Source organism: Corylus avellana, chromosome ca7 (assembly GCF_901000735.1).
Source record: "Corylus avellana chromosome ca7, CavTom2PMs-1.0".
NCBI lineage: Eukaryota > Viridiplantae > Streptophyta > Magnoliopsida > Fagales > Betulaceae > Corylus > Corylus avellana.
The window spans coordinates 23,506,071-23,522,623 of NC_081547.1; the positions used below are offsets into that span (position 1 = coordinate 23,506,071).

At 33.0% G+C, this 16,553-nt stretch overlaps 2 protein-coding genes across 6 annotated transcripts; both read right to left on the reverse strand.

Moving 5' to 3' along the window:
- Positions 1 to 927: 927 nt before the first annotated feature.
- On the reverse strand, positions 928 to 5,400 carry LOC132187300 (probable fructokinase-7). 5 transcript variants are annotated; one of them, XM_059601572.1, is made up of 7 exons: positions 5,321 to 5,400; positions 4,167 to 4,408; positions 3,573 to 3,785; positions 2,361 to 2,558; positions 2,107 to 2,247; positions 1,760 to 1,876; positions 928 to 1,190 (listed from the first exon to the last, which is right to left on the reverse strand). In XM_059601572.1, the coding sequence occupies exons 2-7, from the start codon at positions 4,305 to 4,307 to the stop codon at positions 1,044 to 1,046; spliced, it is 957 nt and encodes a 318-aa protein (XP_059457555.1). In that variant the 5' UTR covers positions 4,308 to 4,408; positions 5,321 to 5,400; the 3' UTR covers positions 928 to 1,043. The 5 variants fall into 5 exon arrangements, with proteins under 5 accessions (XP_059457555.1, XP_059457552.1, XP_059457551.1 ...); XM_059601569.1 differs by lacking the exon at positions 5,321 to 5,400 and adding an exon at positions 5,187 to 5,289; XM_059601568.1 differs by lacking the exon at positions 5,321 to 5,400 and adding an exon at positions 5,184 to 5,289.
- A 929-nt stretch (positions 5,401 to 6,329) lies between these two features.
- Positions 6,330 to 12,243, reverse strand: LOC132188331 (agamous-like MADS-box protein MADS3). The gene is made up of 8 exons (XM_059602753.1): positions 11,886 to 12,243; positions 8,487 to 8,562; positions 7,623 to 7,684; positions 7,361 to 7,460; positions 7,176 to 7,217; positions 6,962 to 7,003; positions 6,688 to 6,839; positions 6,330 to 6,609 (listed from the first exon to the last, which is right to left on the reverse strand). Exons 1-8 carry the CDS (start codon positions 12,071 to 12,073, stop codon positions 6,504 to 6,506), a joined length of 768 nt encoding a protein of 255 aa, XP_059458736.1. The 5' UTR covers positions 12,074 to 12,243; the 3' UTR covers positions 6,330 to 6,503.
- Positions 12,244 to 16,553: the final 4,310 nt, after the last annotated feature.

Sequence of the window (16,553 nt, forward strand, 5' to 3'; positions counted from 1 at the left end):
TCCTTTACTTGAACATAACTCCCATACTTGTACAGTCGGACTGGCATACCTTGGATTCCTTTGCCCATCAATTTTCCCTTTTTATTTATTTATTTTTATTTCTTTTCAACGAACATACAACAACTAGGTGTGAGACTAACAAAAAAGTACACTATCCTTAGCAGCAGTACAAAGTGGCTTCTATCAAAAGCCCATAGGTGATCCTCATGATGGAGCAAGTGAGAGGGAATGCTGCCGGTGGAACTGGTTCTAACAGTCCTATGTGTGTAATTGTGAGTGCGGCTGAAAGCACTCATATTCTTCTTGGTTTCTGTTAAAGAATATGATAAGGATAATTTTGAAGGAACTGAGAGTACTTGAAAAAAAATTGAACTATCAGAAAAGGGATTCCCTACAAGAGTTGAAAGAAAAATAAATTATGGATAGTATATAGAGTGGTCGTAATATGGATCTAGAGGTCTTCATATGTGATAAGGAGGAAGGCGAATAGTTAGAGGACACTAAGATTTGCCGCATAATAACAAAAGGAGCGTCGGCGCGTGCAATTCACGTGCACCACAACGGTGTAGGGGGGCACGCTCAGAAGTAGAGTTAGTCGGAGGGTGAGGAGAGCACACCTAGAAGTAGAGTTAGTCGGAGAGTAGAGAGGCGGGTGGTAAGAGGTGGATACAGGAAATGCAGTAGATCTGGCTATTTAAAATCATGTAGCATGTGCAGTCTTTAGTTTTTAATTTATCCTGGCCGGATTATTGTAAACAAGCATTTTTTTCCACAAACACTCTAATAAACATACACATCATCCAAGCTAAAGACTTAAGTCATGCAATGGGTACAAAACAAGATTAGCCAATCATCAGATCAATCCGATCTCTCTCTCTCTCTCTCTTGCACAAAGGCAGTACCAGCAAACTTCAAGGGACTACTAAATATTATTAATTTTTTTTATTTGGTTTTTTTTCCTGGTCTGAAGAATTATTACCAAATAAATATATACAAAACAACTAAAAGATCAAATGATTGCGTCTTGAGAACCTACACGTTCCTCAATGTTGAATCGAGTTCAGACTTTTTGATATAGTTTGGAGAACGGCTTCTTTATAGGGCAGTGCAGGTATAGCTCCTCTCTTTGTCACTGTGATACCACCGCAGACATTTGCAAACAGAAGAGCCTCCCTCAACAGCTTTTCATCCTGCAGAAGAAAAACCAAAGAAATTATGTTTGTGTGTGTGAGAAAGCGAGAGAGAGAGAGAGAGAGAGAGAGATAAATCTTGTAAAAAAAAAATGAAGAGAGCCCTTTCTATCCGGATGTTGTGTAAAACCCTATTAATTTTACAGCATTCAATAGAAATTTAACACATCAGCTAAAAACACTAAATACAATAGAGATGAAAACACTGCATCTTTAATTCAAATCAGTTCCATGGACTTTTCTATTCGTTCTAACTCAACACCCATCACCGAACCCTCTCACCCACCTCCGAGCCTTTAACACCGAAGTCACCAAAACCAACCAAGACGGTGGCTCCGATGATTTTATTAATAGGTATTTTGTCTATGAAGTATTTTGTTAAGAGAATGAAAATTATTTGGTGTGAAGGATTATATTATTTTTTGGTGTTTTAAGTTGATGTGTCTACTTCCTATTAAAGGCGTGCAAAATACCCAGTTTACACTACAACCTAATTGAAGTTATTCTCAAAAAGGAAACAAACACTAGACATGTTATATTACTCAAAATCCAAAGACATTGAATTGTACCTTAAACAGATTTGGATCTGAAGCCAAAATGTTCACTATCCCACCGACAAAAGAATCTCCTGCACCAGTTGTATCGATAGCATCAGCTTTAAAACCAGCAACCTTGCCCTTGAATTCCTGCACAACGGTAAAAAGGAAATCACTTCTGTTGAGATGGAAAAGCAAAGGTACAAGCTAGCAATCTGTTTGATTAATATGGCAACATATGTCATCAATTAGGATCTAATCTTACATCACATGGTCTTGTAAAGCACATAAAAGATGCTGAAGGCTTAGAGAGACTTGATTATTAGAAAGAGAACACAAAAGATTTATAATCGTTGTTAACCTAAAATCTGGATGCTGACCTTTGTATAATATCTGCAGCCTTCTACCCCTTCAGTTACAAGCAAAAGCATAAGGTTTGGGTGGAAAAGCTTCTTTACTACCACATCATCATCATAAGGATCATCACCTCCAGTCAAGAATGCAGTTTCTTCCTCATTTATCTGCATTTTCCCCAAATAATTCCACAGTGCATATGCACGCACGTACTTGTAAGATGAGAATTTAATTTAATATAAGACATCAAAAACTAGTGACCAAATGTTGAAATATGTACCTTTATAATGTCAGATTGGTTCCATATGCTCATAATTCCTTTTCGAGCAGCCTCTGCAGATGGCCAGAGTGGCAGCCTCAAATTTGGGTCATAAGATAGAATACAACCAGACTTCTTAGCTATGTCCATGGCAGCAAGATGAGCAGACCTACAAGGTTCCTCAATCAAACTAATTGATCCATAATGAAATATGCTTGCCTGCATCAAAGATTATCAGAAAGAAACAATTTTCATATCAGCTGCAAGTTATCATAAGGATGTTCCATACCAATTTTCAGATTGTAAATAAATAAAAAAAAAAAAAAAAAAAAAAAAATCATGAGGTTCTTTACCGAACATTTAACAACCGATTTCTATCTGAGAGTAAGGAATATGTTCGGGTTTAATAAGCTCAGCAAATCCATTTGATGGAGTAATTGAAAGAAGACAGTATTGAAAAGTTCCAAACAAGTCATTTTGAAGTTGAACAATGTTATTTTGCAAATGACTAGTTTGTTGATATGCTTGGTAGCTAAGGATCTTGGGTTGTTGTTTAGCGTTGGCAGTTTCTTCCCTGTTTTGTTCTGTTGGGTTGTTGGTTTTGTTTGTGTTGCTGGCCTTGGTTGGATGTTTTTGTAGCTGGATAGTTTCTTGGTTGTCATAAGTTGAGGGGTTAGGGAATTGTTTGCTTTGCTTCCCCTGTGCTTCTGTAGTATTCTTTGGTTTTGATTTTGTTAGACAGAAAGGGACAAGTGTCCCTATTCTAGAAGGTAGTGAGGTGTCCATATGAGATGTCCTAAATTTAAAACATTTCATTTACTCCTTACTGTTATATGAATGAAAAGATTATGAATTTTGGAAACACTATATTTTCTTAACAGTTATAATAAAGCTTACCTATCCAAAAAAGAAGATGAACATCTATATTATGTGCAAGCCTACTATATTTTCTTAACATGTTTTTCTTGTCATCCAAAAATACTTTTAAAAGTTTAATATATAAGAAAAGTATTGCCAGTAAAAGACACTATACTTTGTTCCAAATTGATCGTAAGAGTTGAATCAAGACCTCACTTCCTACTCAATTGATGCCTTTACCACTATGCTGCTACCTAGTAATGGCAAAAAAAAAAAAAAAAAAAAAGAAACTAAACATCCAAATGAAAGAAGTGATAATGCAAGCCATTTTCATTCTACATACTTTTAAGTAGAATGCTGGTATAGGTGTTATACCTCCTTAATTAAGTTTCCTTCAACTTCGTCTTCGCGAAGAAGCATATCAGCACTTGGGTTGCGATAGAACATGAATTCACGCTCACCATCATTTTTCAGAGTAACAAATGCTAGTGCCGTCCTTGCATGTGGGTCAAAACGCATGCCAGAATTGTCAACATTATTTTGATTCAGAATGTCAGCCAACATGAAGCCAAACTCATCTTGACCTACCTGTGATGCAGATGGTGGAGAATCCGTGGTGAAAAAATTGATTTAAATAAAGAGCTGAAATGCAGAAAAGAGTACAAAGCTATAATATGTCAATGTAATTATTATGGATGAACAATTGGAAGAAAATGATGCCAATATGAGCCAAATTGTTTAAATGTGGTCTCTGTACACAAACACGAGTCTTGGAGTATAATAAAAAATCAAGATACAGAGTCCTGATTAGTAAGAACTTAGGTTGAAGTCTTCACAAAATTTTGAAGTAGGTATCAGACATAATATATATCAGCACATAATACTCAATGAAAAGATCTTTAAATGATGAGGATTAAGCTAGAAACTAGCCAACAAGGAATCAAAAAGCCATGGAAACTTAAAATGCACCTTGCCAATAAAAGCTGCTGAGCCTCCTAGCCTTGCTATCTGAACAGCAACGTTAGCAGGAGCTCCACCGGCAGCTTTCTTAAAACCAACTGCTTCTGCTAGGGAGACTCCAGAAACAGTTGGCACAAAATCAATCAACATCTCCCCAAAACAAACAATCCGCGGTTTTCTCTCCTGAGCCCCTTCATTTTTATCAACAGGTTGCGGTTTAGATGAAACCTTTGAAGAAACTTTAGATGAACCTACACGAGACAAATTGTTGTAGATGAACAAGGGATGAATAGAAAATGGTTCTAAATACCGATATTAATATGAGATTGCAAATAGATATGAATGAGATAACATTTAATTGAGATCTAAAACTGATAAATTTATAAAGGAAAGTTGATAAGAGACCTAATTGAGATATCAAATTTAAATGAATGAATCAAAGCCCAGAAACCATTTATCAGAATAATTATAGACAAGATCCCAGTCGAATATAAGGGTATAATTAAGAATCCTGACAATTTACCCACCTAGAATTTTGAACAGAATGGTTTAAAACTTATTCTTAGATAAGTTCATTTACCCACATAAAAAATTGTGAACTAAAACTGATTCAAAACTAACAAAGTCCATCAAGATTAACCATTTAGCTGAAGAATCATAATGGGTTCAAACCAAACTCAAGAAACATAAAAAAAAATTGTGAACTAAAACTGCCTAACAAGGTCCATCAAGATTAACCATTTAGCTCAAGAATCGAAATGGGTAAAGTGAAAATAAAACAAAAACCTATACAATTGCTAACGAATACTGATGGAAGCCCAATAAAGTTCATCAAGGTTACCTCATTTTACCAAGGAATCAAAAAAATGGGCAAGAGTAAAAAGAAAAAGAAAAAAAAAAAAACTGGGGGAAAAATGTAAGATATTCACTTGTGAACCAAAACTGATTCAAACCCAAGAATGACCATCAATCTAGTTCAAGAATTTAGATTGACATGAATGAAAATCAAAGGAAACAGCTGGATACCACCATTAGAGGAACTGTTACGGGACTTCTCACGTTTCACAGGAAAGCAGCAAGCTGACATCTTTTAGCAAAAAAACAAGTATATAACGTAGTACTACAATTACTTGAATGAGATTATGGGAGACAACGAGTAATACCTTTAGTGCCCCATGTTTCACTTTATACATCATCAACAATTTGTTGTCAGTTTCCTCGTACGCCGCAGAATACTGTGGAGAAAACAAATAATATCTCTCTTATATTTCTGATGTTCGTTTGGAATTTCGATTCTTGAAGCTATTCTTCTGGCCGATTCTTTTCGTCTCGCTCCAAAGTTTATGGGATTACAATCGTATTCCTTTTTTATTTTTATTTTTCAACATATTACAATCTTATTATATTTCCACATCATTAAGTGGGTCTAGACACTGACATTTTTCATATTTTATGAGGCACACACAAATATCTTACGTTTTATTGATGGAAAAATAATAAGATACGGTGGATGTAGTAGGAGAGATCCATGATAAGCCAGCTCGATATATTTCTAGGCCTGAGACCATAAATTTAAGTAGATTGTAGAGTGTAGATCGATCAACAGTGATGTGCCACCCTCTTCAAGTGATAGCTTAATTGATTGAAGATCAGTCTCATGAAATGGAGGTCTTTAGTTCAAATTTCTTTTCCTTTCCTTTACTTTGTACGGACATGTTAAAAAAGAAAAAAAAAAAAAAAAAAAACTAGAAATTTTATGTTTTTGTTGAATAATAAAATTGTTTGGAAAAAAATTAATTTTTTGTCAATAAATTAATACTAATTATATAAAATGCTACTAGCTAGCTAGTCAATTGTTACGTACGTTGTATAATTGGTCAATGATTACTAATTATTAAGAAAATTTGTTTTTGCTTGTGTCGGTTGAGACTTGAGAGTATAAAATGATCTGATTATAAAGTGAATTGAAGCTGAAAGTCTTTGATAAATCAAGTTCTATTGTTCTTTTATTGTAATTTTATATCATAGATGATGTTTCTTTAATTTAAAAATATTTTAAATTAAATGTTTACTAGAAATATGCATATGGGTATATAAAAAAACTTTAAGAAAGAGAAGAATAGAAAACATTTTATGTAGATCATTTACTACTACTACTAGCAATTAATAGAACACTGAATCTCAAAAGAGTGCGCGCGGCCCACACTCATGATCGATGTTTACAGTCATGCTGATTAGTGTATGCTAATCCCCATTAGAGGGATGGCAGGTAGACTTTTGTAACAATGCAAATCCCAATACAAAAAGCCACCATTACCAAGACAATTATTTGATCAAATTATACTTCTAAAACTTAAAGGGTGTTGAAAGAGCCCATCCTGGAATGAAGTTATCCCCACCAGCCATGCTCTTTGCAGCAGACGATCCCTCAGATGGATCATAGTGATTGTACCTGTTCAAACATCATCAGATGCATGCATGCATGTATGTATGTATGTATGTATTTGAAACGAAAAGAAAGTAAATATACCCTATTTGTAAGATAGGCTCATGAGGATGGTACTCCATGGGGTTGGTTTGAGAAGGATGCACATGCTGATGATGAAAGTGGTTATTCCCAGCTGCAGAACTAGAGATCCATAAGTTTTGGATTGCCTTGAGAGTGTATCCTTCTGCCTCAAGCTGAAACATAGATTACAAAATCACTTTTACTTTGAAGGGTGCATGTAATTAATTAAGTGAAGTTTCCTTATATATAATTTATGCAACAAACAAAGGGATGATAGAGTTGAAGTATATATGACCTTGGTCTTTAGCTGCTGATTGAGGTCTCCAAGGTGCCTCTCCTGCCAAATTGAATGAGAAGCCCCAATAATAGAAAAAATATTGAATGTTAGGGCAAGTTTCTTTCTACTATATATGGGTAAGATTAGTGAAAACCCTATTCTTCAAATAAGATAATCCTCATTATTCTTATCAATCATTTGAAGAAAATTATCGACTCTGCTTAGTAATTACCTTTCTGCGGAGATCTTCCATTTGTTCTATCATAACTTGTGTCTGCAATTAAGAACAAAAGACATGTTTTGAAAAACCTCCTACGTACTCAACTTTTTCTTTATCTTGTGTCCACCAATATTGCAATCACTAAAAGAAAATTAATGCCACAAAAGTCAAGAATTTAACTAAAGATATTTAATTACCTTCCTTTGCCTAGCAATTTGCAGAGATCCTTCAAGCTGTTTCTCAAGGTTTTGCAACTCTTTCACACTCAATGGTCCAAGATCTTCTCCAAGCAAATGCCTTTCAAAGCAGTACAGAAAATCAAATGTTAGCAGGGTGGTGCTTGTAATTATGATCAGGACTGTCAACAGATTTGTTGAAAATCCAAATTGAACCCACAAAATTAAAGGTTAAGATTCTAGTGATGAAGATATATTCACATGTAATTAGAATGGCATTAACCTTTGAGTTCGCTGAAGAGATTCATATTTAACCTCTAGTTTTGATATTTCCTGGTACCATTTCTGCATTAACAAACAAAAATATAAAATAATGCATAAAGAAAAGAAAATCTTACGTATTTGATTTGATAGAGAATAAACAACAATAAGCCCCAACTCTAAATGCCTAGTACTAGTGTATAATTTTGTAAGTCTCCAAGTATAAGTGCTGTCGCCTACATCCAAATGTAAGGAAATCTAGATCGGATAGGGTTTAAATATTAAACCCAATTAGGGATGAAAATTTGTGTTCACGTGTTAGATTCGTGTCAAAATATATATGGTATAAGATTATATAGTTCAATTATAACTTGACCCATTTAATTAAATGGACAAACCCTTCAACCCCAATTTGTTAATTTCATTTTGGTTGTTTAATTCTCACAAAACAATGACAATGTACCCCCAATTTTAACAAAATGACAAAATTACCCTTACTAAAATAAAAACAAAAATACTAAAAAAATTTCTTTTCAAAATTTTAAAGGTATTTTTGTCTTATTAAAAATTCTATAGGGGTAATTTCGTCATTTTGCTAGCATTGGGGGATACTTGTCATTGTTTTTATAGTTTCGAGGGTAAATTGTCGTAATTGATAGTTTGGGGGGTAGATTGTCATTGGAGTGGTAGTTTGAGGGGGTTAAGTGGACTTTACCCAAGTAAAAATGAAGAGGAAATAATATAAGGATCAAAGAGCAAAGTTCAGTTTAGTTTTGACTTTTTTTTTTTTTCTTTTATAAACAATAAATATTTACAAGATCATAGAAAAGATTTAATAAACTAAGAACAATTAATATAAGTTGAAGAGAGAATTTTCGTCACAAACCTGTGTTTCACGTTCAATGCTGTTGTCCTGAGGATTGAAGCAACAACCCTGGTATCGCTCTAGTGTTTTGTTTATTCTGCAAAAATCAAATACTAGGTAACTGGCAACCTGTGTCAGAACAAGGGTTTGCTTAGAGCCTTACCCGTAACAACATTAATGGTTAAATCACCGCTTTAATTAAACTTATCAGAAATGATAAATTTAATTATTTAATTAACGTTCTTAATGATTAAAAGCTACAACAACTTTGGGGGATAAAATTATGGTATATAGGTCTAAACTCCCCCTTAAAAGTATGAACCCAATATATAGAATATTTAATTGAAATAGGAGATAAATGATGAAAACAACGTTCGAACTCAGATACCATGTTAAATTAATTACTATTTATCTCAAAAATTTAAACTTATAGAAAATAGTAAATTTATTCATTTAATTAATATTTTAACATTCATTAAGAAACAAGAAAACTAAAAGGGCCTTATATAGATATACCACTGTTACTATTTTGGAAACAGCAAGCTGACTTTTACTAGATTGATCATCTTTTAAATTTTTATTTTTTTTTTAATTTTTTTTATAAGACCTGACCTAGCTAGGAGCTGACTTTCATGCATAGCTACATTATTAAGTTATATGGCGGTCGTATAGCATTAATAGTACTCTTACTGTAATGTCAGTTTAATTTGTCATATAGAAGTTTTTTTTTTTTTTTCCTCAACATTCTATATTTTCTAATGCCCTAATTTTTTATCACCAAAATCAAAATAAAAATCTACTTTTTTTTTTTTGGTATGTCCACACAAGCAGAGTGAAAGGGGTGAGGGAGATTTAAACTAATGAACTCTGTTTTATAAGAAGTAATTTTCAACCGATTAAGATACCTCCCCTTCGGGAACAAAAGAAATAATATCTTCTATTATACAAAGGTGTTTCGTCTATTTCCAACTACATATACAAGGTGTATTGTCTATTATCATTAACTAGCTTATAACCCGAGCAATGCGCGAGATTCTTCATTACAATTTAATTATAAAATTTAAAAATATTATAATCGTACTTTAAATAAGTATTATGAAATTTACTTTTCATAATTGCAAGAGGAAAACTTAAATTTTGCTTAATCAAAATATTAATATAAAATTAGAAAGAATCTCTAATATTATTGGTGTAATACTTATTAGATTTCAGATTTCAACACAAATAAAACTCAAAATTATGAACATTCGAAAAAGTACTTTGGTTGTAGAAAAAAATATGCACGAGATTCTTTGTTATAGTTTAATTTCAAAATTTAAACACATCTCTATCGAACTTTTCATCATAGGTTGTAAAAAATAAATAAATAAATAAACTATCACGCCCTTTTAAATAAAAAGACATACTAAATGTTATACACCAATATATTACTCACCATAATGACACACAATCATACACAGAACATTGTATAAATGTATAAGTTATACAATAAACCGGTTCACTCTTAAAAAATCGGTTCACAAATTATGCCTTAAAAAACGGGTTTAGCATTAAAATAAAAAGGGATCACGCCACATGTCATAATATTAAAGCACTTCTAAGAGTGATTCAGCTTATATATATATATATATATATATATATATATATATATATATATATTCAAGAACATTTTCTTTTTCTTTTTTTTTTTAATTAAAAAAAATGCCTGATCATATATATTCTTTTCAATGGTGATAATTTACCTCAAATTAAATGAGGATTTTTCTTTTTTTTGGGGATAAATTAATGGATAGACCGGCAAAACTTTTTCTTTGTTATATAATCTTCAGAAAAGAAAAAAACGGATAGACCGGCAAAATTTTTTCCTTGTTATATAATCTTCAGAAAAGAAAAAAAGAATACTTTTTCCTTCTTTCCTTAAAAATCAATTTTGGAAAATCCAAACCAAATATTATACATTTTTCACTAGAACAACCTTAATGATGGGAAGGAAGCAGGTAAAAAATATGAAACAAAATAGAAACCAAGAAACGAAACATGCAAAGCCTTTTTGGTGCTATAATAGGCTTAATAGCTAGCAGCTGGCCGGTCTCATCTTCACTGAAAGGTTAATATTGAGAGAGAGAGAGAGAGAGAGATTTTTTCACCAAAAAAGAAAAAGAAAGGAAACTTAATGGGAGCTGTGAAGCTGATGTAGCATACATCAGAATGGAACATAGAGTACTCAGACCAACATCTGGACAAAATATTAGCACCAATTTTTGCTAAGAACCTGAACTTCAGTACTCACGACATAGAAATTTAAGGTAAGATTTGAGTGAAGCTATGGACTAAACGTAGTCTCCTAAAAACTATGATGACTTCACCATGACTCCGGCCGTCACCCTTTGTTAATCTTTTCTAAATTCTAATGAAGAATTAGGTAGATCATCACCATAACTAGAGAGAGAGAGAGAGAGAGAGAGAAGGAGGTGAAAGAAACTAAAAGATGTGAGAAATTAGATATATAATGAGAAAAATTCAATTTCTATACCTTTTTCTTTCTTTTGTAAGTAATATCTATATTCCCAGATTTAGCGAGAAAATTAGAAATAGCTAAATAAACCCCAAAAATTAGGATGTTCTTGATTTACAACTGTTAAATCATTTGGAGAGAGAGAGAGAGAGAGAGAGAGAGAGAGCAAAAAAACTCAAAAGAGCTGAGAATGATCAATCATGGTAAAACCAAAGGATCAAAGGATCAAAAGGTATGAAGACAAATTGGCATTCATTGGACACTGGGCAATCCATTTGATTTGCCACCCAGCGACAAAGCTTTAACCTTTCGGAAGAGAGAGAGAGAGAGAGAGAAAGAGACATGGAAAACCCTAGATCTTACACAGAGGTCCAAAGAGAGAGTTTCCTTGTCAGTAGTTGAATCATATGAGGATATTTCATATGAAAGAAAGAAAAAGCTTCTACTATTCCATCAAAAACTTCATGAAAAACAAGCACACAGAAAGTGAGGGTCTGAAAGAAGGGTGAAACGTGTCGATCTGTGATTGGAAAAGAGCTGATAATCTCTGCAAGTCATGAACCCTGTGCAGGAAGGTTAGAGAGAGAAAGCAAGAACAAGCCGGAAAACAAGTTTGTTTCGACATAGGTAATTAATGGAAGAGAAACGCATAAAAAAATCTAAAAAATATATATAGAAACGAGGACAAGAAATCTAAAACAATCTTTAAAAAAAACAACAAAACATTGCTGAATGAAACAGGATTTAGAGTACTATCAAAAATGTGTCAACCAAAATGACAAGGAAATATGTTGAACAAAAGAAAGGGAAAATCCAAGAGAAACCCAGAAATCAATAAGCGAAAAAGAGTTGATGAATGCATGAAGATTGAGAAAAATTGCAAGAGAAAGCTAATTATTAATTACCCAGCGTTGCAGCTTCCAAACTGATAAAGCTTGCCATGGTTAGAGAAAATGATGAGAGCAATCTCAGCATCACAAAGCACAGAAAGCTCATGAGCTTTCTTGAGCAAACCAGTCCTCCTCTTTGAGAAAGTAACTTGGCGGTTGATCTTGTTCTCTATCTTCTTCAGCTCAACTCTCCCCCTCCCCATTCTCTTCACCCTTCTCTCTGTCTGCAACTTCTCTCCCAAAGAAGAACGAAACTTGTATTGCTTTGAAGTTTACACAAAAATGGAAAAAGTAGTGATAAGGGGACCAGTCTGAGAGAAGTGAGAGTTTGTAAGAGAAATGAATAATGTGACACTGAGATCTTCTTTTACCACAAAATGGAAATCCTTTTTTCTCTTATTCTCTTTTCTATTTTAGTTTTTGCTAGCCTGTGAGAGAAGAGTTGCCTCCTGTTTTAAGGTAATGAAAACACTCATCCCCCACGCGCTTTTTTTTAGTGAGCTTCACGCTCCCAATCCTTGTGGAGGTGCTAGCTAGATTTATTAGAGAGTAGGGGTTGCAATTTTGGTTTTTGTGTCAAATTTGAGTCTTATATAGACCAAGGGTTAAATACACTCTACTTTCAAAGTTTGATATTATTTTTAATTTGATTTTCAATGTTTTAATTTCATAATGCATTTCATCAAAGTTTCAAAATTTTTCAACGTGGCACATCCGTTAGCCACAGTCATCTTTTATGACAAAAATAATAAAAAATACTAAATTGTCCCTACAATTTTATTTTTTATTTTTTAAAAAAAAAAACAAAAAATGGGGTGGCTGCCCTTTGGCCATGGGGGTGGCTTGGCCACGTCCCCCATCTAGTCAGATTGGGGGTGGCCAGATAGGGGTAACTAGGGGTGTAAAAAAATACTAGGAAACCAGAAAACCAATTGGGAAAAACTCGTAACTGGGGTGCCCGATTCCTGTTGCCGGTTTTGGGGTCTTTAAATATCTGGTTATAGCCGGGTAACCAGGTATGTGTGTGTGTGTGTGTATATATATATATATATTTTCAAATTTAGTATATTTATTATTATTATATTACTATAGGGTTCACAAAAATCGTAAATCACTTCTATATTTTGAATTTATTATTTTTATTAATATTTTTGAATTGTTTTTCTTTTTTAAAATGGGGCACAAAATGGTTAAATTAAGCCCAAAAGTTAGGCCAAATACCTAAAATAAGCCCAAAATGAAAAAATTAAAAAAAATTAAAAAACTGGTTATCCGGTTCGGATAACCGGGTACCAACGGGAACCAGCTGGTTATTGTATAACCGGTTAACCGAGTACCTGGTTCCGGTTTTCAAAAATGAAAAACTGGGTACCCCGGTTTCGATTCCCGATTTTAGCCAATAACTGAAAAACGGGACCGGATTTACACCCCTAGAGGTAACGGATGGGCCACATTGAAAAATTTTGAAACTTTGATGGAGTACATTGTAAAAATTGAAACATTAAAGGTCAAATTGAAAATGAGCTCAAACTTTGGAGGGGTAAAGTGTAATTTTCTCATAGATTAATCATAACCTAATTCGTTTAATTAAACGGGGTAGACTCATCAATTGTAACCCGCTAATTTCATATTAGGTTCACATATTGTGTCAAAAATAGTTAGTCCCAAATATCGAGTGGCGTGTCAAGGTTGGGTCATATTAAAGCATGAGTATAAAACTATATATATATATATATAGGTCAATCATAACCCGACTTCTTTAATTAAATGAAAAAAATATCATTTGGTCCCTTCAAGTCAATTAACAGCTAGACTTTTTTATTTTGTCCCATAAACTAGCAGCTTTGACGCTTATATATTTCAAACTACTAATATATTGCAGTTAAGCCGCTTTGTTACACTCGGCCATCTATTTGGATGGAAATGTGGTGGATCAAATTCTGCTCATTTTGCCCTTGTGATCTCCATCATCCTTTGTTAAAAACCGCGTGCATATATGGCTTTTAAAAACCATGTGCATGGTAACAAAACAAATCCAGGTCTCCATTTTTGAATCCTTGTCTTTGCTGTTGGAGCTGCAACGATATGTCAAAGTTCTCGAGTGATGTGGTCGACGAAGCTAAAGAAATTACACCGATTGTGCGTCTTCTCTAGTAAGCATAGCCAAACTTGATCACAAAAAAATGTATGCGGTATAAAAGAATCAATGAAGACTTCATTGACGAAAGAAAATTTTGGAAGAAAATAAATACAGGCCAAGTAGAGATTAATCCTTTCTTTTAATTTTAGATTTTGTTAATGTATGTTGGTATATGGATTGGGGTTTATGTGGTTTTGTGAATAGGGTGTTATTGTGCATTTGGGGTTTTTTCGAATTGTGTTTTCTGCAAAATGTTTTTTTTTTTTCCAAATTAGGATTGTAATCGAATTGGGGATTGGTCATTGTGATTATTTTCTTTGGCTTAATGAAGACATCTATGAACATTGTAAAAGGGTAATGTCCTGTTCGGGATTGCGTTTGAGAAATAGAGCTTTTAAGTTAAAATGAGTTTTTGGCTAAAGCTTCATTTTTAAGCTTTTAACAAAAGTGTTTTTTTTTTTTTTTTTTTTTTTTTTTTTACAATTTTTAAGCTTTTTGGACGGTTAAAAGCACTTTTAATTAATTTTACCAAACGAGTACTTCTTCAAACAGACTTTTTAAGTATTAAAAGCACTTTTAGGCTACTCAAACGTAATCCCATGCAAACAAGCCCGAACTCGACTTAGAAGCTAAACTTCGTATGCCAAAATTTGATGCAGAAATAACTCGGCACAAGAACACAATAGACATTGAATTGGCGAAAATACATATGCAATTAGAGCTTGAAAAGAGTAAATACAATGCACTTGAAAAAAAACACACGGATAACAGGTGTGACCCTTAAATACATCAAACTATAATTTTGTTGCAATTAAAACTTAAATCAATCGACAAATTCAAAACTGAAAACTCTAATAAGTCCACTTTGATGAAAATATATAGTCCAATTTAATAGACTAATTAACGATCTATTTTAGCCCAAACCGTTGAATTTGCTGGATTTCTCTTTTTCTTGATGAAACCCACCTTTCAACTCATAATTGGTTGAATGTCACCACCACTTTCCACGCGTTTCTATTCCTTGGTCAAATTTTGTTCCGTCAAGAAATCCAATTGGTAGATATGAAAGATGACGTCCGAAATTATAATTTCCACTGCTTTTGTCCATTCCTCTCTTTTGACATTTTATATAGAAAAATGCTATTACGGATCGACAACCGAATTCTAGCAATCGGTAGGCAGAATAAAAATATTGTTTCGACATCGGTTCGATATGTGGTATTTTTTTTTGTCGGTTAACTGACAATTAACCGATTTTTTAAATGAATTTTAAATTTTATCTGGTAGGTTTATTTATTGTGTTTATCTAGTTGATTTGTGGTTATCCTTTTATAAGATAAAAGTAACATTTGGTTCTTTCATTGTGAATGCTCTTAAAAGAGAGCGAGATATTCATGCCTTAGTATTATAAAAATTCTATATTCAAGTCATTGGTGGTATTTATTTTCTATATTCTTAGTATTATAAAAATTCTATTATACACTTTGTATTATTATTTATCCAAAACAAGAGCTTAAATTGTGATTATTTGGTGTGAGCTGATTGCAATATTAAGAATAATTGTTTTTTTTATAATTATTTTTTAAATTGCGAAACCAACACAGGGGATAAAAGATTGAAATGCAACAACACAGAATAATAATAATCAAGAGGGTAAAAGTCAGAGACATGGATTATTAGGCTCAAAGCTTAGTTATTCTCTATGATTAAGCTAAATAAATTAGAGAGTCATCCTTTAAAAAATTCATGACAACATATGGTAAAAGGCTATTTGTTACTGAAGTTCCAATTAATTTTTTCAGAGTCCAGAATAAGTCAAATGAGCAGAAAAATTGCTCGAGAATACGGTAACAATAAAAAATATTAATTTACTATATGAATTGGAGTTGTTGGCAGATTTTTTTTTTCTTCATTTATAAAGCATATTCTTTATTGATTCTATAGTTACAAGGAAGTTGATAAATCTTAACATAAAAACTTGTAACCAACAATTAACACCACCTATTAATCGAAAAAATCGAAACTATTCCCTGCAGTCGGTATGAAGTCGGTTAATTAACTGACTTAACCGACTTTCACAAGGTGGTAGGCGAAAATGTCCTACTAATTAACACCGACTGAACAGATATCCACCCCTAGGAACCATAGCAATTCTCTTACATATATTCTTATTCTGCTAATCTTATGAAGAAACCTGCGGTAGCAATTCCTATTATCTCATGTGTTTTTTTGGCTTTTCCTCTCTAGGTAATGGTTTTTATATATCTATTCTCAAGTTTGAATATCTTAAGAGATACTAACCAATATGGCAATTTCTAAGGTGATTATTGAGACCTTTTTTTCTTCTTTTAATTTATTTGTATATCGATCCCTTTCTAAGAACTTGAAAAGAGAACTACGATCATCCAAGGATATACAATTAAGAAGATTAAGAGTGCATTTAGCCTCACAATTTGGTAGGTCAAACATGTGTTTTTAAACAAAATTGCAAAAAATGTCATGTTTGGGAGTTCATTTAATTAAAAATGTGAAAAATTCACATT